The sequence below is a fragment of the Eubalaena glacialis genome, chromosome 4 (assembly GCF_028564815.1).
Source record: "Eubalaena glacialis isolate mEubGla1 chromosome 4, mEubGla1.1.hap2.+ XY, whole genome shotgun sequence".
Lineage (NCBI taxonomy): Eukaryota > Metazoa > Chordata > Mammalia > Artiodactyla > Balaenidae > Eubalaena > Eubalaena glacialis.
In genome coordinates this window covers 102,477,322-102,498,847 of record NC_083719.1, presented here as the reverse complement: position 1 = coordinate 102,498,847, position 21,526 = coordinate 102,477,322, and the positions used below count along the sequence as shown (strand labels likewise).

At 35.0% G+C, this 21,526-nt stretch overlaps 1 protein-coding gene across 5 annotated transcripts in view; it reads left to right on the top strand.

The window, feature by feature from the left end:
* CEP120 (centrosomal protein 120) overlaps positions 1–21,526 on the top strand; it is a 76,844-nt gene that overhangs the window by 29,215 nt on the left and 26,103 nt on the right. For 4 of the 5 annotated variants that reach the window (XM_061188097.1, XM_061188095.1, XM_061188096.1 and 1 more), the window contains exons 9-18: positions 727–943; positions 2,382–2,559; positions 5,689–5,838; positions 6,601–6,783; positions 8,599–8,695; positions 8,800–8,952; positions 9,513–9,602; positions 13,101–13,193; positions 14,797–14,958; positions 18,441–18,563. In XM_061188097.1, the coding sequence (XP_061044080.1) occupies positions 727–943; positions 2,382–2,559; positions 5,689–5,838; positions 6,601–6,783; positions 8,599–8,695; positions 8,800–8,952; positions 9,513–9,602; positions 13,101–13,193; positions 14,797–14,958; positions 18,441–18,563 (1,446 nt within the window). Of the gene's footprint in view, positions 1–726; positions 944–2,381; positions 2,560–5,688; positions 5,839–6,600; positions 6,784–8,598; positions 8,696–8,799; positions 8,953–9,512; positions 9,603–13,100; positions 13,194–14,796; positions 14,959–16,736; positions 16,763–18,440; positions 18,564–21,526 lie in introns of those variants that run through there. The other variant, XM_061188099.1, reaches the window with a different exon arrangement.

The following is a 21,526-nucleotide window of genomic DNA, read 5'->3' as shown; positions in this document are numbered from 1 at the left end:
CCATTCCCCACACCCCCAGCTCGTAGTCAGTGACTGTGGCAGAAGAGGGACTACGGTAGAAGAGAATATTTTTAGACCCAGTTTCTGGTAATCTGCGTTAATGGATCCTTTTTGGTTGACTCAGCCTTAGCTAAGATAAGGTTTTTGGCTCAGTGTTTTATAGTCCTCATACTGTCTCTAGGCAATAGAGACATTTATTGAATATATATGTTTTTTGATTATATATAGCCCCAGAATCAACTTTAGTGTCATGTTCTTTTAAAGAACTGATCTTTATGTAGGCTGTGAACTGAAGTGAGAGTTTAAAAAGACATATATGCATGTATTTTTAGAGGATAGTGGAGCAAAGGAAGAAAATCATACTAGACTTCTGGGTTTTTGGTTTTTTGTTTGTTTTTTAGTAATACAGACCTCCTTTGTATTGCTTTGGTAGGAATAACCATTCCCAAGGACACCTATGCCTGACTTCTTTTATTGAATATCCCTTCTTATGCATTAGGATGCATTTTGATGCGGAGCTCTGGATATCATATTTCCTTCCTGTTCATCTTCCTTTTTCTGGTCCTAGATGCTATAAGAAAATTTGCAAATTATGAAGAGAAATAGACTAGGAATATCCAAACTGGGAAAGGAAGCTAATATTTTTTAAAAACAACATCACGATTTTTGCTTAATTATGAAGGAAAGTTCTTTGCAAATTATACTTTATTTAAAAATTGTTTTTAGTCTTTAATTGAATTAAAGACCCAGAATGAACATGAGCCACACCATTCAAAGAAGACAGTTTTCACCCCCACAAAGGAGAAGACACACACTGGGCCCAAGTCTCCACGCGTGTCCCCTGTTCCACCTCACAGTCAGTCACCTCCAACAAGAGACGACGCAACAGAAAGTGAAGTGGAAAGCTTACAGTATGATAAGGACACAAAACCCAATCCAAAGGGTAAGGTATTCTTTTCACAGATCTATCTTTTAGGTATAGATTTTCCAGCCATCTAATAAATGACTGTGCGAGTTTTCATGGGTGCTAAGTAAAAATTGTGAGTTTTTTAAAGAGCCAATGTAAAAAAAAGAATCAGATGAAAGTAATTGAAATTTACTTAACTTCATAGTAGAATTTGCTAAAAGGTAAGAGAATTTTTCATTTATTTTCATACTAGAAATAGTAGCTTATTCAAAAGAAATGAAAGAATATAGTTCTTTCTAATAGATTGTTAGCAAACTCTTCAGTATCTCAATTTCACTGGAATGTTAGAGAAAAGAGATACTAACTGCTTCTTATAGTAAACTTAAAATAATCATTTTTGATCCTAAAGTTGAGACAGTCTGAGAATGCATATTTATCTGGTCTTATAAAATTTTTCCATCTGTTACGTAAGAATCTACAGTTAAATTTAGTAGTACAAGTTGTAAGAGCAGTGGTGGATTAGGAGTTAGAAGTTTGGGTGCAAGTTATAGGTCTGTCACTGAGTAGCTATAGGACTTGGGCCATTCATTAAACATCTCTGGTGTATAATAGGGTTGGACTAGGTACCTCTGTCTTTTCAAGGTTTAGTTTTTTTGTTTGTTTTTAATTTTTGTTGGAGTATAGTTGATTTACAAAGTTGTGTTAGTTTCAGGTGTACAGCAAAGTGAATCAGTTATACATATACATATATCCACTCTTTTTTAGATTCTTTTCCCATACAGGCCATTACAGAGTATTGAGTAGAGTTCCCTGTGCTATACAGTAGGTCCTTATTAGTTATCTATTTTATATATAGTAGTGTGTCTATGTCAATCCCAATCTCCCAGTTTATCCCTTCCCCTCCCCTTTCCCCCTTGGTCACCATAAGTTTGTTTTCTACCTCTGTGACTCTATTTCTGTTTTGTAAATAAGTTCATTTGTACCATTTTTTAGATTCCACATATAAGCAATATCATATATTTGTCTTTCTCTGTCAAGTTTTAGTTTTTTGTTAGACATAGTCTAACAAACTACTTTTTAAACAGTGATGTAATTATATCTGCAGTAAGTCTCAAATACAACCCTTCAAATACTAAGCTATATTCACCTGTCTCTTAGAAATATTAGTGCCTGCCAGGCTGCTATCATACATTACTGCATCGGTACTGTATGCTTTTATGTTTTGCAATATATGTTGAGAGTGAGAGTAAGCTCTTTTTTTTACACAGTTCTATAATGGGAATTAAAGCCTACATAATATTGGACAAGTCACTTTAAGAAGTTTATGCCTCAATTCATATGTTTATATATAAAATCAGATAGTCAAGTCTTTGCTTGAAGGTAAATGAGATGATATCTTTAAATTATCTGAATAAATTAAGAGAAATTGTTAGCAAATGGAATTTTTTTTTTTAAATTTTTATGTTCATTTTAGCTGTCAGTTCTTCTGAACCTGCTTTACTGGCCCAGCCAGTGACTACATCCATTGCTTCAGGAACAGCTTCAGGACAGAAAATTGCTGTTCCTGCAACATCACATCATTTTTGCTTTTCAATAGACTTAAGGAGTATCCGTGATTTGGAAGTTGGTTTTCCAGTCAACTGTATATTAAGGTATGATTTGATTTTGTTTCAAAATATTTTCTGAGGAGAAATGCCTTTCCTCTGTTTGGGGTTTGCAGAGGAGACATGTCACCAAAGAAGTTATGACATTTGTTAAATCAGTGGACTAAAAGGGTGTAAGGCTATTATGTCCTAATGACTTTGAACTTAATCAAAGGTGGCATTGGTAGTATGAGAGGTAACAGTCTTGCTAATAATTGTAGGTATTGATAATAATTTGTTAATGTTCCTTTTTAAAATATAGTGACTCTTGAACTTAAAATGTATTGTTTCCAGAAAAGGTGCCATAGGTCAAAATGATGGGAGTATAGTATCTGACTTTTCTATAAAACTGTGTTATAATGGGAGGTTATAGTCTTAATATCTACCTTTTATACCTATGAATCTAAAAACCATACCTGATGAACTGGAAGTGGAATGTGTCCACACTGTTCAATTTAGAGAATTGAAATATATATTTCAGTCAGTTAAATGGCTTTTACATAATGGCTTGTTTTTTTGTTTTTTTAAAATTTATTTTTGGCTGCGTTGGGTCTTCGTTGCTGGGTGTGGGCTTTCTCTAGTTGTGGCGAGCAGGGGCTACTCTTTGTTGTGGTGCATGGGCTTCTCATTGTGGTGGCTTCTCTTGTTGTGGAGCACAGGCTCTAGGTGTGCGGGCTTCAGTAGTTGTGGCATGTGGGGTCCAGTAGTTGTGACTCGCGGGCTCTCGCACAGGCTCAGTAGTTGTGGCACGCGGGCTTAGTTGCTCCGCGGCATGTGGCATCTTCCCGGACCAGGGATTGAACCCATGTCCCATGCATTGGCAGGCGGGAAGTCCAGGACCAGGGAAGTCCCCATAATGGCTTGTTTTTAATAATATTACACTTCCATAGACTTTGTGGCTAATATATATATTAAATGTAATATAATTATGTGTTTTAGTTTGGAATCTTTAGGTCCTCATAAATTACTTTGGAACAAGCATTAGCATTTGTAATAAAATTTTTGGTCTTTATGTGATTAAAATGAGAAAATCAGAAAATCTTTCCATCATCTTGGATCTTGGATTGCCATTCCCAGGAATGTCAGCAACTTCTCATTGCTTCCTGCTGCTATTTGAGGCATGTCTGCCTTTCAAACGCACAAATCAACTCCTACCTGTATCTAATTTTTCAGTTGTTTGATTCCTTATCAAGTTGTTTCCAAAGTCCTCTGAGCTTTGGTGTGAATAATGGACAGAATCAAAGGGACCCAGCACTGAGTTCACACGGTGAAGTCGTAGAATGGAAGTCTGTTCTCACAGCTTAAGTTCTGCATTTTACCTCATGTTAGAGGCTGAGAATCATGACTAAAATGTTGTTTTTTTAAAAATTGAAAGCCAGGAAAAAGTTTTCTGCTATAGACATAGCTTTTCTCACAGGGTTTATATAACATAGAACCGTTCCTTTTTCTCTCCTGCTGCTACTGGAGAAACTGATCTTAGGACACTTCGAGATGATGTTGGCCAGAAGCACAGGGATGATCTGAGATTGGATGCTGTGAGGGAGGAGCCTTGAACAAGCCCAGTTAGAAAGCACATATTAGTTTTTGTGTTTCCTGCTTGCCATAGGGCCATTTGTTTAATCATTAAGTGCCTACATTATGCCAACAGTTTGTCCGGTATTAGGGCATGGGGCATATAAACAAAGAGCTCAATCTAGTGAAGAAGACAGAGTCAGAAATATGTCAGTACATGAGGGAGGCTACTAGTTCACTTGACAAAGAAAAGGGAAAGAATATACTACCCCGAGGAAATAGGTATGATCCACTTAATACTCTATAGAAATCACTTGAGGACTACTGCTTCTGTCTTTGATTCATTTTAAGGCTTTTTTTTTTTTAAATGCTGGGCATTTTATGTTTGATAGATTTTATGTTATCATGCTCAGCGTTGATATGAAATTGTAGTGTACAATTGTCTAATGGAATTTGTGAGATAACCAATATTAGAAAAAGTTTAATGAGTTTGCTTTTTTTTTTCTTTTAAATCACTACGTCTGTAGTAGGGGGTTAAATTTCTAGGGGGTGAGCTCTCTGAGATGACCTAAATTCAGTTTATGTAATTGTGTAGGAATTGAGTGTATGAGCAGGATTCTTCTTGTAGGAAAAGCAATTTCTACTAGTAGAGTTTAAAGTCTAGTTATTAATGAATAACAAATTATAAAATGAAATTTAAGTGAGCATTACAATATCTCAGTATTTGGCTTTACGTACAAAATAAGTTCAGCAATAGTCAGACATTCTTCTATTTAATCTGGTGTGACTTTTATGATGAAAGAAAGAAATAATGTTGTGTCACTCTTTGATTCATCTGTAGTATATTTGAGTTGCTTTCATGCTTGATTCTCAGTTCAGAGACGAAATACTATGAATGCATCCTTTTGGAGTTGACTGAGGGTGTTTTTAGCCCATAAAAACTCAGGACATTATTATATAAAGAAAAATAGGTTTAGAAATTAAGTTTAGCAAGCACTTCTTGACAGTTTACTATATGATGGAAACTGTTCTGGGAGCACAAAGATGAAAAAGATAAGACCCGTGCCCTCAGGAACTCTTTTTTTTTTTTCCCCCACATTTAAGTTTTAGTATTTATTTTTTTATAAAAATATTTTTGACATATAACATTGTATGAATGTAATGTGTACAACATGTTAATTTGCTACATTTATATACCTCAGGGAGCTCTTAACAGATGGCAGCTCTGTCTTTGTTTAGTGGAGTCATTTTCACTTCTGAATCTTTGTCTTATTTGAAGTGTATCAAAGTGACTGTCTCTTTCTTATTTGGTGTATTGCCTTCAAAATACCAGTGTATACTCCTCCTTCCCCAGAGGATCATTGGAAGATTACTTGTAAAGGAACTTTGGAAACCAGTGCTGTGCAAATAATGCATTTTCTCTGTAATTTCTGTGATTTTTATATCAACACTGAAAATATTTGTATAATTTTAAAGTTGGTGATAGGAGTAAAACCATAATGTATTTGTACCATTTATTTATCTATGAAAAAATTTTTATTTAATATTCATATTACACTTTTTTTTTTTTAAACAGACTATAAATCCCATTTGTAAACTATAGGATTTTGTTTTTTTAAATTCTAGGTACTCATATCCTTTCTTCGGAAGTGCAGCTCCTATTATGACTAATCCTCCTATAGAAGTTCGGAAAAACATGGAAGTTTTTCTTCCCCAATCTTACTGTGCATTTGATTTTGCAACTATGCCTCATCAGCTGCAGGATACCTTCCTAAGGTAATGTATACATGGTGTGTATGATATTATTTTCTCAAATCAACTCTTGAAAATTTGTATCATATTAACAAGAGGAATTCCTATATTTTTACCTCCATAGCTGCTTATGCATTTGCGAATCTAGAAACAAATTTAAAATCTCTGATACTTGTGGTTCCACTATAAAGTTTTATGTGGTTACGAAGGCTCTTTTCAGATTTTCATATCTTGTTTGCCTGAGTTGGGATATTAGAACTTTCTTAAAACAATATATGAATAATGAAGGAACTTTGAAAAGTAATCTTGCTTTTTCCTAATATAATATGTGATGATAAATAAACTGTTTAGTTTTTATTATTGATTCACTTAATGACTGTAATGCATTATTTGCTTTTTCTGTTTTTTCATCTATATAAAATGGAAATGTTGATCCAGCTATCTGAAATGGATTTGTGACGAAAAATGAGATCTGTGAAATGTCTTTTTACTTTCTCAGAGTATCACAATTTGAAAAGAATTTTGAAAGAAAGAATGAAGAGTAACTAAACGTTATGTAACCATTTGAGGGAATAGTAGTGTTCGGAAGGGTTTTCTTTATTGCACAGGAAGAGGTGTAAAAAAAATGTAATAGTATTTTCCATTTGTTACCTGTGGAATTGAGCCTTTACATTCCAGGTAGCAAAAACATCTTTGGCTACATTAAAGGAATTCAAAAATTTTAGTCCAGAAACGCCTTAGTTCAGAGTTGATAGGTATGAACATATGTTTCTCTTTTCCTTTTAGGATTCCATTGCTGGTTGAATTATGGCACAAGGATAAAATGAGTAAAGATTTACTTCTGGGAATTGCCAGAATCCAACTTTCTAACATCTTGTCTTCAGAAAAAACTCGCTTTTTAGGTTCTAATGGTGAACAGTGTTGGCGACAAACTTTCAGTGAAAGCGTGCCTATTATAGCAGCACAAGGGTAATGCATTTCCTAGAGCTGGTCTTAGCTTTGCTTTTTATTCTGTTTAGCTAGCTACAACCTTATCCTTTCATGTCATTTTTTTTTTCTGATCTTTTTTCTTTGACCTATGGGGGTTATATCCCAGTTTGCTCTTTAGCTTTCTGATACGTACTATATCCTCACAGAGTGAATCTGTGCTACTGTAATACTTAAGAGTGTTGAGTAAGTATTTCTCTCTCCTCTCTTTAGACTGATAATTTAAAGTTCAGGATCAGTTTGTTTTTTGTTTTTTTTAGCTTAGTAACTCAGGGTCAAATTTATAATGTATTTTTACATTATTTTGAATTTTTCTACTTGAAAAATATTTAAACTTTTGCCTCAAATATAGTTGGAGAATGTTGCAAATGTTTGACACTTTAAAAAAATGAATATTCTTTTTTTGCCCTGAAATTCACTGCCACAGTGAAAAACTTGAGTTCACATATTTTACACAAAATCATTCAACAGATGTGTTATCTTTTTATATTTAACAATAGAAATTTAAATTGACTTTAACCTTACATATCACATGCCTTTATTTTTAAAGCATAGTAAGAATTTAGAAGAAAATCAGGCCCAGTAAAAAGCTGAGATACAGAAGTATTATTGGAATTTCTTCCCTTAACTTTTCCTCATCCATGCCACTTCCAGAGAGTGAAGGTTTTAGTAAACCTTTATTCACTTGGAGATCTGGGAACAGGTTTTTAGAGAATCAGTTATTCTGGTTAACTGAAAATTCTTTTAAAAATCAGCATTCTTTTCTCTTATTGTAAGTAGAATATAATGAAAATAATCATTACTTGTTGCAAGTTATTTTAATGCTGATTGCTTTGAATAACTTTTATCGTCCTGCTCTGTAGACAGATGTTTTAAGAGATTTACCTAAGTGAAAACTTCAGAGATGATAGCGCTTCATTTTATTTTATTCATTTCTTCTGAAATCTGAGATTAGAAGAAAATGTAAAAGTTGATTAAGATTTCTAATCATGTGGGATCCATTCATTAAAGTTTTGTTTGATTTAAACAAAGCCACATCTTTCTGTTGCCAGAATTTTATTTTTCTCTAACATTTTGTCCTTTTATTTAATGGTAAATGCTGCATTCAGGTTCTGTGATACAGAAAGGTATTCGTTATAATAAAAATAACATAATTATCCCACTTCTAGGATTTAATCCTGAAGCAGTGCTCATATCCAGTAAAAGATTTATGAACAAGGGTGTTCATTCCAGGAAAAGTAGAAAAAGAGTCCAGAATAATATATATATAATTGAGTAGGGGAATTGTTAAGTTTTTAAAATTTTACTACATAAATTCATTAGTGTGTTTTACACGCATTGAAAATTACATTTTTTAATTAATGTTTGTCATTACACAAGAGGAAAATGCAGGAGGATAAATGGGGGAAAAAAGGACAAAACTGTATGATTTTAATGTGCATGAGTACATGTGTATCTACATATCTAAAAAAGAGGAAGGAAACGAAATTTTAGCAGTGATTATATGTGGGCAGTGAGATTTAAAATTTCTCTTTTATACTGTTCATTTTTTTCAAATCTGTAACTGTTGTAGATCATTTTGTAGTGAATGTAGTTATGTACTTAATACTGTGTTTGTGATCAAATAATATCACATATATAGACGGTCTTGAAGTCTGCAGAGGCTGCTGCACTTTGAGCAGCAAGTGTCAGGTGCAAGACATGCTGTCTACTCAGTGCTCTAGCATTGGGGAGGTAAAAGGAAATAATATAAAAGTGTTTCCATGAGTTTGAAAATATTTCTGATTTCATTTGTAGGTCAAATAACAGGATAGTAGATCTTTCTTACACAGTGACTTTAGAAGATTACGGACTGGTGAAAATGCGTGAGATTTTTGTGTCTGATTCATCTCAGGTATATGTCATTGAATCTTATGAAATCATTCTTTAAAACAGACCTAATGTGTATATATGCGTGAGTGTGTTTGTTTCAGTATGCTTCTTTCATTCATATCTTAGGGTTTATCTGCTGTACAACAAAAGCCATCTTCTCTTCCTCCAGCACCTTGCCCTTCAGAAATCCAGACAGAGCCTCGTGAAACCTTAGAATACAAAGCAGCACTTGAGCTAGAAATGTGGAAAGAGATGCAGGAAGACATTTTTGAAAATCAGGTTACTTTTTAAATGTTACTTAAAAAGTTTTTTTGTCTATTTAGTATATTTTCCCTTCTCCATAGTAGGCTTTTCTCTCTTTTCCATGGGTACTCTGTCTAGTCGCTTTGAATTCAAGAATGCCTTACTCTTTAAAAAAATGAAGAATTAAAAAATACTCAAAATGTGACAGCTTCACAGAAGCCACTCAGAAAGGATTCTCCTAAACTTTCTCCATGATTTGTGGGCAAAATTAGCACTGAAGGTTAGAATTCAGAGGTTAAGGACTTGAAGGTTTCTTTTAATTTCAAGATCTCATTTAGCATACCCTCCTGGAAGCTGGAATCATCAGTTGTTAAACAAGAGAGGTAGAAAACAGCTATTAACTTTATACTGTCCTGAATTATACTCATATGGGTATTACTCACCTCAGGCATCCTCTGTTTTGTTTTAAATAAAATGGAATGTCTGAAAGAAATATATCAGTGATCAGTATTAATTATTTAACTGAAAACAGCTGGTTTATTTATTTGAAATATTTAGGGTTTCTCTTTTTTACTTTATTTTTCTTCCTTTGGCAGCTAAAGCAGAAAGAACTGGCTCATATGCAAGCTCTTGCAGAGGAATGGAAGAAAAGGGACCGAGAGAGGGAATCACTAGTAAAGAAAAAGGTAATGACTTTTATAAAAATTGAAGGAGGAAAGAAAGAATATTAATGATAGTATCTTCTATATATATTAAAGAAAATCTCTGGAAGGAATAACTAATTATAGTGGTTATATATTGGCCTGGATAAAGTGAATGAATGGGTCAGGGATAGGAAGAAGGGTTTTCACTGTAAGTTGTTTTGTACTCCTCAGATTTTGAACCCTGCAAATGTGTTACCTGTTCAAAAAGTGAATAAATATAAAAAGTGAATACTTTAGAGAAAAAACCTACCTCTGTATTTAAAAAGAAAATAGAACATTTAAGTATATATAAATATTACATTATAATCTATTAGTTAATAAAAAGGACCAAAAACTCTTAAGCTGTTTTAAAAGATTGAATCATGAAATGTTATAAATCACATCTTTTAAAATGATAACGTGAGACCATCTGATCTTATTCCAGAAAGCCAAAATTTAATATTTATCTATTTATACTCAAGCTATTGAGTAAAACAACCCTGAAAATTAGACTTGTCTCAAATATTCCAAATTCAAGTCTGTAAAAATACTCTCATATTAGTGGTTAATGAAATGTCTATAAATGGGAGAAGACAGTGGCAGGGTAGTTTGCTACAGTAGATCAAGAGACAGGACAGGGTATGGACTAGAAAATTCTTCAAAGTTTTTTCAGCTCTCTGACTTTCGGCCATTTATATTTAATTATTGACGTGCTTGGGTTTAAATCTACTATCTTGCTCTTGGTTTTCAATATGTCCCATATATTCTTTGTTTTCTCTTTCTTTTGCATTCATTGAATTTTTCTTTTTTTTTTATGATTCCATTTTATTTCTACAGTTGCCTTATTAGCAATATCTATTTTTTTTTAGTGATTGCTGTAGGGCTTACAGTATGCATCTTTAACTTATCACAGTAAACCTTCAGATGATACAGCACATTTAGCTTTTAAGACAAGTTAATCTTTGAGCCATTTTTTAATGTGACTGATGGGTTTTTCAGTGTTGATGCTTATATGTAAAAGCAAAGTATATGATGAAAATAACACAAAATATGGAAGTGAGGAAATGGACAAACGCTGTTGTAAAGTTCTCATACTATTTTACTAGTTTAAGCAATCGCAATCTCTTTCCTAGATAACTACGTTTACTTCTTTATTTTATTTTTATTTTATTTATTTATTTTTATTATTACTATTATTTTCAGCCGCACCGTGCGGCATGTGGGATCTTCCCCGCCAGGGATTGAACCTGTGCCCCCTGCATTGGGACTGTGGAGTCTCTGCATTTACTTCTTAAACTTGAAGTAATGTTAAGGGGTCCTCCATTACTGACCCCTGTAGCTTGCAATATCAGCCAAGAGTAGAGGAAGTCAGATTATGTACTCCTCCTCCTTAAAACACATCATACTCCTCATCACATTTAGAATAAAACTCAAAGTTCTTACCAGGACCTACAAGGCCTTTTGTGATCTGTCCCCTCGCTTCCTCTGTGACCTCATCTTCTGTCAGCCTTCTGTTCACACAGTCTATTCTAACCATCTTGGCCTCTATGTATTTCCTCAAACATGCTAAGCCACCTCTCTCCTCAGGATCTGTAGACTGCTTTTCTTTCAGAGATACTTCCTGGTTTCTGCTCAGAGTAATGTGAGCGAGGCCTTCTCTGACCACTGTATCCAAAATACCGCCCTCTTCCCCTGCCCCCAGGCACTAACTGTCCCCTCATTCTGTTTTATTTTCTTCATAGCATTTACTATTACATTAAATATCCACTTCTTTGTTTATAGTTTGTCTTCCCTCAGAGTATAGATTCCACATGACTTTGTTTTGCCCAGCATCTGCTATGTATACGATAAATATTTGTTTAAATTCAAAGGATAATGAATGATTTCAGGTTTTATACAGTTTTGAGTTTGAGATGTATGGGGACTATTGGCATGTTCAGCAGGTATTTGGATTTACAGGTCTGCAACTCTGGAGGGGGGTTTGACTTTGCAGTATAGATTTGGGAGTTCTTCGCATCTGTGATGGTACGTAGATAAGATGTTTGGGTTGCCAGAGGACGAACATATGGTTTGAATACTTCCTCCCCATCCTGTTTACCTGTCTTTCTATAAGGCTTTTTTACATGTGGCACTCAGAATTTGACACACTTATATTAGTGATTTGGTTAAGAATTTAAAGATGAACCAAAAATCAGTGGTAGAGTTAACAGAATTAATAAATAAACGATCTTGCTTGGTTGGTATGTTGGGCTAAATCATCAAAATAAAGTTTAATAAAGACAAATGTCAAATTCTGTAGTCAGAGTGAAACATTCACTTGGACAATGGGTATAGTTATTCCAAGTTTAAAAACAAAGACCTTGGGGATTTTCTTTGACATAACGAACAGCGTGACTAGCATCCTCAGATAGCAAATGCAATTTTAGATGGAGTTAAAATTAGGAGACATTTGTTGACCTGTCTTTGGCAGTGCACGTTCTTTAGTCTCTGAACTAGTGAGATCACATCTGGGTACCATATTTTTGAAAGGACTTAGTTTAGAATGTAGACTCCAGATTAAATCCAAGATATTAGAGGATGTGGAAACAATAACATGTGAATAATAGTTGACGCTTGTGTTTATCTTGGAGAAAAAAAGACTAGGAGGATGTATGATGGCTATCACTGGAGTCAAATATATGAAGATACTTTTTTTTTTCTTCCCAAGGGATAGAAACAGGATTAAAAGGTGGGCTTCTAAGGAGCATCAAACCCAGGCTTGTAAAGAGAAAATCAGGTTGGGGCCTGGGACCTGGAGACTCGTTGGTGAGGAGGACAGAAAAATTTGGTTCAGAAAGTCCTAGTAAATATGATCAGTCTGAACTAAAAGATAGAAAACCATGAGAGAGGATCCTATACAGGCCAAGCAGGTAGACCTCTTATCCTTAATGGGACTCACATCCTTAAAGACAGAGCAGAGCAGGACTTTAGGCTTGTACAAATTGGGGTACTAGGCTAAGGTCCCAAGCAGGAACTGTAGCTTCAGAAGCAATTAAGAAATCAGTTATTTAAACTGTAATAAAGGACTAGATCTCAACAATAGGAGGACTGACTTGAAACTGATTGGTTATAGCTGGCCTATCACCAATATTAGTTCCAGAGAAAGAGCATAAGTGACTAAGAGGGCTTCAGAAGAATACTGGAATATTGAGCAAGGCAGATTTTTAAGGAGCTAGGTTTTTACTAAAACACAAGATTTTACTGGCAGTCTAACTTACTTACCACCTACTGGGAGAAGGGCTTCCTCAGGAGACTGAATATTACTAGAGATACTCAAGCAGAAGCTAGATTGGCTTCCTTCCTTAGAGTATAGTGGAAATAATTTCTGCTTTGAATTGGTATATGTAATTCATGATTTTCCTAGTCTCAGATCCTCTGTTTCAGTAAAATCATAATATATGCATTTTTGAATTTGTGTTTTGAATTTGGGGAAAAGATAAGGTAACTTTTATTATATTTTAGGTTGCTGAATATACTATTCTTGAAGGAAAACTTCAAAAAACCCTAGTTGACTTGGAGAAGCGAGAGCAGCAGCTGGCCATTGCAGAATCAGAGGTACTGTATTCATCTATCATGTCTTTATTTCACAGAATCCATATATTAAATTCATACCATTCATTTGTTTTTCCTTTGTACTGTATAAAGTATATTTCATGGAAATAGTCTTTCAGACATTATGGAGAAAACTGCTATCCAACTAGGTGAAGCATGTTTTATATGTTAGAAGGTGAGGAATTAGGTAGAAAACTGTTTGTTATTTGAAATGGTTAACTATTATTCAGTTAGCTTTGGCTGACTTCTGCAATAGTGGAGATTTTTGGTTACCTTTGCAATTATGTTGAAGGAATGGATAGTTGCACTACCTAGAGAAAAGAGAAAACGTAGCATAGGCTCAGGGTCCTAGAATCATGATTTTGTATTTCACTAAGAAGGGAATATACCTCTTTCTTGCCTGTTAAAGATTAGATCCCAAGAAAGGATAAACTTACATTAGTACCATGCCTAGTTAGCATTTTTGTTAGGTCTTATTAAATTGTTGGGTGTCCTCATATCTTTCCATAGATTCCACATGACTTTGTTTTGCCCAGCATCTGCTATGTATACGATAAATATTTGTTTAAATTCAAAGGATAATGAATGATTTCAGGTTTTATACAGTTTTGAGTTTGAGATGTATGGGGACTATTGGCATGTTCAGCAGGTATTTGGATTTACAGGTCTGCAACTCTGGAGGGGGGTTTGACTTTGCAGTATAGATTTGGGAGTTCTTCGCATCTGTGATGGTACGTAGATAAGATGTTTGGGTTGCCAGAGGACGAACATATGGTTTGAATACTTCCTCCCCATCCTGTTTACCTGTCTTTCTATAAGGCTTTTTTACATGTGGCACTCAGAATTTGACACACTTATATTAGTGATTTGGTTAAGAATTTAAAGATGAACCGAAAATCAGTGGTAGAGTTAACAGAATTAATAAATAAACGATCTTGCTTGGTTGGTATGTTGGGCTAAATCATCAAAATAAAGTTTAATAAAGACAAATGTCAAATTCTGTAGTCAGAGTGAAACATTCACTTGGACAATGGGTATAGTTATTCCAAGTTTAAAAACAAAGACCTTGGGGATTTTCTTTGACATAACGAACAGCGTGACTAGCATCCTCAGATAGCAAATGCAATTTTAGATGGAGTTAAAATTAGGAGACATTTGTTGACCTGTCTTTGGCAGTGCACATTCTTAACCTAAACATACCTAAACATAACGTGTATTTGTTCCTAATACTAAGGCTTTGTTATCTTTTATGTGATTAGGTAAAAAAATAAGAAGTTTCTAAAGACGTAAAGAAACTTGGGCATATTTGCTTACATAATAAAATGGGTTTATTCAAATAGGGGTTTTAAGCATTTAGGGCCTTTTCAATTGAATTTATGCATCATGTATGGATTTTGGGATATACTTTGTATTTTAGGAGTAAATGATGATTGAAAATTTATAATTTCAATACACTTAAACATTAAGTCTCTAATACCTGAAAATGATATAAAAATCACTTCATAAAATATTCTGAGCATTTGACCATATATAAGGATAATAGAATATTGAATAGTATAATGCAGCTAGTAATAGGTCAGCCTCTTAAAGATGTACCTGTTTTAAGATTCAGAGAGAAAGAAGGGAACTGAAATCAGAACGTGAACGGAACCTGCAGGAACTCCAGGACTCTATCCGTAGGGCCAAAGAAGATTGTGTTCACCAAATAGAGCTAGAAAGGTTGAAGATGAAGCAACTAGAAGAGGATAAACAGCGACTTCAGCAACAGGTTGGATGAAAATACCTGTCATCTCTTTAAACTTAGAGTTTATTTGCATTCTAGAAATAATAGAAATCGTTCACTAAGGAGTTATAAAAATTATAAAATAATTTGGATTATTAATCACATTTACTACACTGAGATTCAGATGTAAGTTGGATCTTCTTTTCCTCAAAGCTGAGGACTATATTGGAATAATCTTACTTCCCTCATAATTATTTGTATGAGATTGTGCTATATTTTAGTTAACTCTCATCTTAAAATTTTTTTCCAATAAATCTCCTTTGAGCAAATGTAGATATTCTTCATATATCACTGGACCAAGTTCAGTTAAGAACCAAATTTCATGAGAGAATTGTCTGTGCTCCTTTCCATTTTCTCACCTCTCAACCCATCTCCCTCAGCTTTCCATCCCCATTGCCCCAGCCAGCCAGTTGTCAGAGAAGCCACCAGTGGCTCAGTCACTAAGTTCAGTGGGTGCTTTTCATTTCTCATCTTTCTCAAACTTATTGACAGCATCAACACTATTCTTGTTTTTATATAATTCTCTTCTCTCAACTTCTATAACACCACTCTTCTTGTTTTTCTCTACTTTTCTGGCCATGCCTCAGGTCTGTTGCAGGTTTATTTTCCTTTATCTAGCCATTAAATGTTGGACTTCCTCCAAGCTCCAGACTTACACTGTGCTAAACAATCTTATTCGTGCCTGTGGTTTCAGAGACAATCTGTATCTCTGAGACTTGTGCATTTATATCATCTCAAACCTTTCCTTTGCAGTCTCAACCCATTTATCTCATTGCCTTTTAGACATCTCTACTTGGGTGTCTTAAAGGCATTTAAAACCCAACATGATCCTCCTATACATACTTGACCCTGCTGTAAGTATTCTTTATGTCAGTAATGGACCCCTGTAACCTGTTCTTCCTGTCGCAGCCTGAGTGATATTTTTGAAATTTGGAATCATGACACCCTCCTCTAAAACTGTTCAGGGTTGTCTTAATGCTCATAGAATAAAGATCAGAATTATTACCTTGCCCTACCAGCCTTTGCATAGTTTGGACCCAGCCTACCTCTCTCACCTCATCTCCCACTCTTTCACCTTTTCTGTGCGCTCTCCAGCCACACTCGTCCTCTTCAGGTCCTCAGGCATACCATGCATGCTTCACCATTAGGATCTTTGTGTGTGCTGCTTTTTCTTGGCCTAGTGAACTATACTAATCCCTCAGTTTCCAGCTGAGGCATCACTTTCCCAGAGAAATCTTCCCTGACCCCTGCTGTCCAAGTCTAGGTCAAGTTTTTGTTATATGTTTTCTTGGGGTATTATTCTCTTATTCTATTTCTTTATGATATGTTATAGCAGTTTGTTTTTATTTTCGTTAGTGTGATAATTTGATCAGTGTCTGATTATTAGTTCCATAAAACTGTTTTGGTTTCTGTCTGTCTGCCTGGAGCCCAGCCAGTCTTCAGCAACTAATAGGGGCTTAATAAATATTTGCTGGAAAAAGGAAGGCTCAAGCTGTTAAAAATGAAGCTTATCTGTCTTGAAACATTTCAGTGTAGATTAGATATGTATGATGAATGCCTCTGAAGTCTTTAGTAAATCCTGGCGTGAAGAATAGTTTCCATAGCAGTTCAGGGTCAGTTAAGATCATATTATTTAGGTGGTTATAAATATAAATTTGATTGTTATTGTGGTGGTCTCATGTAAATTTACGAACGAAAAAGTTGTAAAAGTGGGCAATTGTGATGGGATTCTCCAGTAATGCTTCTCTTCTACCACTTATCAGGGAGATTCAGCCATCTAGAGCAAAGGCTTCTAACATGTATTAGAATCACCGGGGGAGCTCATGAAAAAATCCACGTCTCTACCCTGTCCCAGAGTGGTATAATTAGCTTACAACGCTGTGGGAAGAACCTTGGCAGGAAGAACTGGTATTTTGGAAAAATCCCCTGGGGCACTTCTAAAACACAAGCTAAGACCTGGGGAAAAAACTGTGGTGGGCAGCAGAAGTTTCTGGGATGCCCAAATTGCTAAGTCCATGACTGTAAACATTTCCCCTTTTATATATAAGAAAACTTTTTAGGCCCTTACTCTGAACCAGGTTACAATGTACTATACACACAATTCTAACTGGACAGGTAGAAGGGACAGATAGATACACTATCATCAGTGCAAGGTATGAAGATAAAGTATATATATTCAAATATGTAAAGGCAGTTATCAGAACTGAAAAAAACAATGTAGTTTATAGACCACTTAGCAAAGGAAGAAGAACCCAGTATGCCTAGTAGCTTGATTAGTAATTCTTAATAGTAGATTGATAATGTCCTGGTCAAAAAAATGCCAAATATTAAGTTTATTAGTTTTTGTTTAAAACAAAAATGTGAGAGAGATTCTTTAGAGAGGTTTCTATTCAACTTTAAACATAAAATTTACATGTTCAAAGAGGTAAACTTCAGTTATATGGAAAATTTCCATGTATGGAAATACTCATTACCTAAAGATGCTCGATAAATCCTAATTAGAATTATTGATAATTATTAGCATAAAACAAGAATTTATTATTGGTAATTTAAGTTCCATTTTTGCCACCAATTTTCTCAGTATTTCGCATTTAGTTAAGTCTTAGTCTTAAAGAGATAATTGGGTTATCTAAAGATGGCTAGTCATATTGGTGTATGTTTTCAGAAAGCATCTTTAAACAGTGCTTATTTGCATTTGATTAGAAAAATCCCACATTTTAAAAGAATACCTTTATATCTTTTTTTCTTTTTCTTGGTAGTTTTGAAACTGTTCTAAGGGAAATTACAGTGTTTAGTCAAGGTGGTCTCTCTCACTTTTTTTTTTTTTTTTTTTTAAATTTAAGGAACTATTCATTAGAGCATCATTCTAGGGGATGAAAAGATCTGAATTCTCTTCATGCGTCTCCTAGTGCCTAGCTCACTAGCTCTTTGGCACTGCCTCAGTAATTTAGCTCTTTGATCCTCAATTTTCTTACCTTATAAATATGAAGGGACTGGGCCAAATAATCTGTAAGTTGTAATAGTATTGGAATTATGAAATTCATACAGTATCAAATTATAGGAACAATAAATAATACTGCATTAAAATTAAACTTACTTTCATCGATAATCAGGTATATCTATAATGCTCAATCTTACATGTTGCATTTTTAAAAATTATTTTCAGTATTTTTATAAACTGACTTTTCCATTTGCCATCCAAAATTTAACAAAAATGTTCTCAAGATACTGGTTTTATAAGAAATTTCATACTCCTAAAAAGTTTTTGTATATTGTTAATCAGTTGATTTACTGAATTTTTAAGATTACTAGAGATCTTAATTTTCTTCATTATACTTTATGTATTTTCTAAATTTTCTAATATAAACATGCCTTAAAGTAAGAAAATGACACTATTGAATTGAATTCTGTAATACTAAACTTTGCGTACTGCTGTTTTAAAGTGGCTATAATTTTTTTTAATACAGCTCAATGATGCTGAAAATAAGTATAAGATTTTGGAAAAAGAGTTCCATCAGTTCAAGGATCAGCAAAGCAGCAAACCAGAAATTCGGCTACAGTCTGAAATAAATCTTCTCACTTTGGAAAAGGTACCCATGTCAATTTATGGCAATTTAACCAGCCTTAATGATAAATTTATAAAATAAAAAATGATACTTGCATATACAATGTAATAACATTTAAGTGTAGTATTCTGATATCAAATAAGAACATAGAGAATTTGAGGCACATGACATTGTCAATACTTGAATTTCATAGCTTTTATCAGTTATAGCCTATACTAGAGTCCTTGGTTACAGACAACAGAACTGAGTAACACTTGGACTAAAGGAATTCACAAACCTGTCAGGAAAGCTAAAAAACCTGGGGGAAGCAAGTCATGGGCCCATCCTGTCATAAAACAGTCTACTCGGGATGCTACTGTTGGTGCCATGACTGCCGTGTCCCTGGATTCTGTCTCCCCTGATTCTAGTGTTAGGCTGTTGAACTCTCAGTTTTGCAGTAGCCATTGTGAATACCCTCTCTCCATAATACTGCCCTTTAGATTCACTGTCTCAGGTAGGAGCACGCATTTAAATCACAGGTCTGTACTCTACTCTTAGTTTGGAAGAAGGGATAGCCATCCTATTTTGCTTTCTGCAGTTGGAAGCGCCAGGTCCTGACTCTCATTTATATTGGGATTCCCAACAGACAGAATGTTCAAGTTCTAGGCATTAAAAAATGGGTAATACCCAACAGACAATCTAAGTTTGACAATATGAGCTCTTGCATTTTAGAGTTTGATAAATTTTAGGCATTATTTATTAAAAATATATAGCATACTTAAGAAAATAACAGAGTTAATAATAAACAGGAAAATAAGCTTTAGAAGCTTAAGGATTTAATTATCGTGGCAGCCATTGCCTGTCTGTTCCCACTCAGCATTGTATTGAAGGCTTCCTTGCCCTTTCTCTTCTGTAGATTCAGCCACTAGGGGACACTAACAGAAGATTGGTAGATAGGAGTTGGGAAGATGCCAGAGTAGTTCTTTCTCCTCTCTCTTTTTGCCTCTCTACTTCCCTTATTTTCTGTGGCAGTAGTTACATCTTTTTATGGTTCCATCTCCCACCAGGCATCCCTTCTCCAGCTTCCTTTAGGCAGTCTCCGCTGTGGTTCTAGCCCACTGGACATCCCCAGTTTGTGGGTTGCTTGTATTAAGAACTACTATTTCCTGGTACCTTTTTGTAGTCCCTCCTGCCTAGGAGAGGTGGGGGCTTCTTGCTGCTGCTGATCACTGGGTTGCCTCACCATATCCTCTTTGGCCTTTCTGCTCTTCCTTTATCTCTTGAACCAGTTTCCTGTATTAAATTACTTCTGATTTCTAGATTCCTGGCAGGATGCTGATTGATAGAGTTGGTTTTTCATTATCCAGCAAAGATGTATGCTATTTATGATACCATGCTAAATGCCATTATGAATGATTCAAAAACGTTCAGGATACCGTCAAGTAAATAAAAAGTTACAGAAGGAGACAAGGAACATACCCAAATCATTATAGCAAAAGGCAAACAAGCAGATATCGTCTAACTTTCTCTTACTAAATGCCATGAGTCCAAAGGGAAAACAAAGTCAACTTCTGAAATCAACACACTAAGTATAAAGAAGGAATGAGATTGTATATGGAGCCTAAGAATAGGTGAAACTTTAAATAGGTAAATATGTGGGTGAGGTTATTCCAAAAAGAAGTACTGAACAAAAGTATAAAAAAGATTAAAAAGTCTATTGCATATTTGGATAGCTGCTTGACTAGAACCTGGAGTCTAATCATTATAGTAGTATGGTTTACCCTTGAACAACATGAGTTTGAACTGTGAGGGTCCACTTATACACAGATTTTTTTCAGAAAATACATTCTACAGTATCACATGACCCGTGGTTGGTTGATTCCTCAGATGCAGTACCACATATTCAGAGGGCCAACTGTAAAGTTATAGGCATTTTTTTGACAGCATGGAGGATTAGCATGCATACCTCTGCACTGTGCAAATGTCAGCTGTAGTTTTAAAATAAATGTAGGCCTGATAAGAGAATGCTGGAAATAAAGGTAATTTTCAGCCATATGAGGGAAGACCTTAGATGTTTGTTTGCTTAAAGAATTCATATTTCATCCAGTAAGAAAAGTCAAAGATTACTCTCAAATTTATAAGATTGGCTTAATGAATGTTAATATTAATAGAAATGAAGATTTTCAGTGAACTTTTTTGGAGAGATGGAAGTTGTAGAGAATTCAGATTTTAGACATACTACATTTGAGATGCTAATGCAGTAATCTAAGTGAAGGAGTTAACTAAGTGGTTAAAAAATGAGAAGATACAGTAGGAAGAGAAAAGGGCTAGACAAACAGATTTGAGAGTCATTTGAGTAAAGTAACAGCTTACAAGTATATGCAATTGCTTAAGGAGTGTTTAGGAAAGCTAATTGATGATAAAACTTAGGGGGACGTTCAGCTTTGAGAACAATCAAGAGTTGGGGAAGGAGGCTAATGAGATTTAGAGAAATAATAAAAACAGTCTAGTGCTGTGCCCAAAAGGAAAGGGGGAGTTTAAAGAATGAGGAAGTGAAAGTAATCTCTCATGATGGGCAAGTCAAGAGTGGTTGAGGAAAGACCATGTGTTTGGCAGTTAAGAGGTCACTGATTTTTAAGAAGCCAAATTGCAGAAGGTTATAGAAAGTTTGGCTTTGAAAAGAAAACAAGAAAAGGGCTTCCCTGGTGGTGCGGTGGTTAAGAATCCACCTGCCAATGCAGGGGACACGGGTTCGAGCCCTGGTCCGGGAAGATCCCACATGCTGGGGAGCAGCTAAGCCCGTGAGCCACAACTACTGAGCCTGTGTGCTGCAACTACTGAAGCCTGCACACCTAGAGCCCGTGCTCTGCAACAAGAGAAGCCACCGCAGTGAGAAGCCCGCGCACCGCAACAAAGAGTAGCCCCTGCTCACCGCAACTAGAGAAAGCCCACGCACAGCAACGACGACGAAACGCAGTCAAAAATTTAAAAAAATAATAAAAAAATAA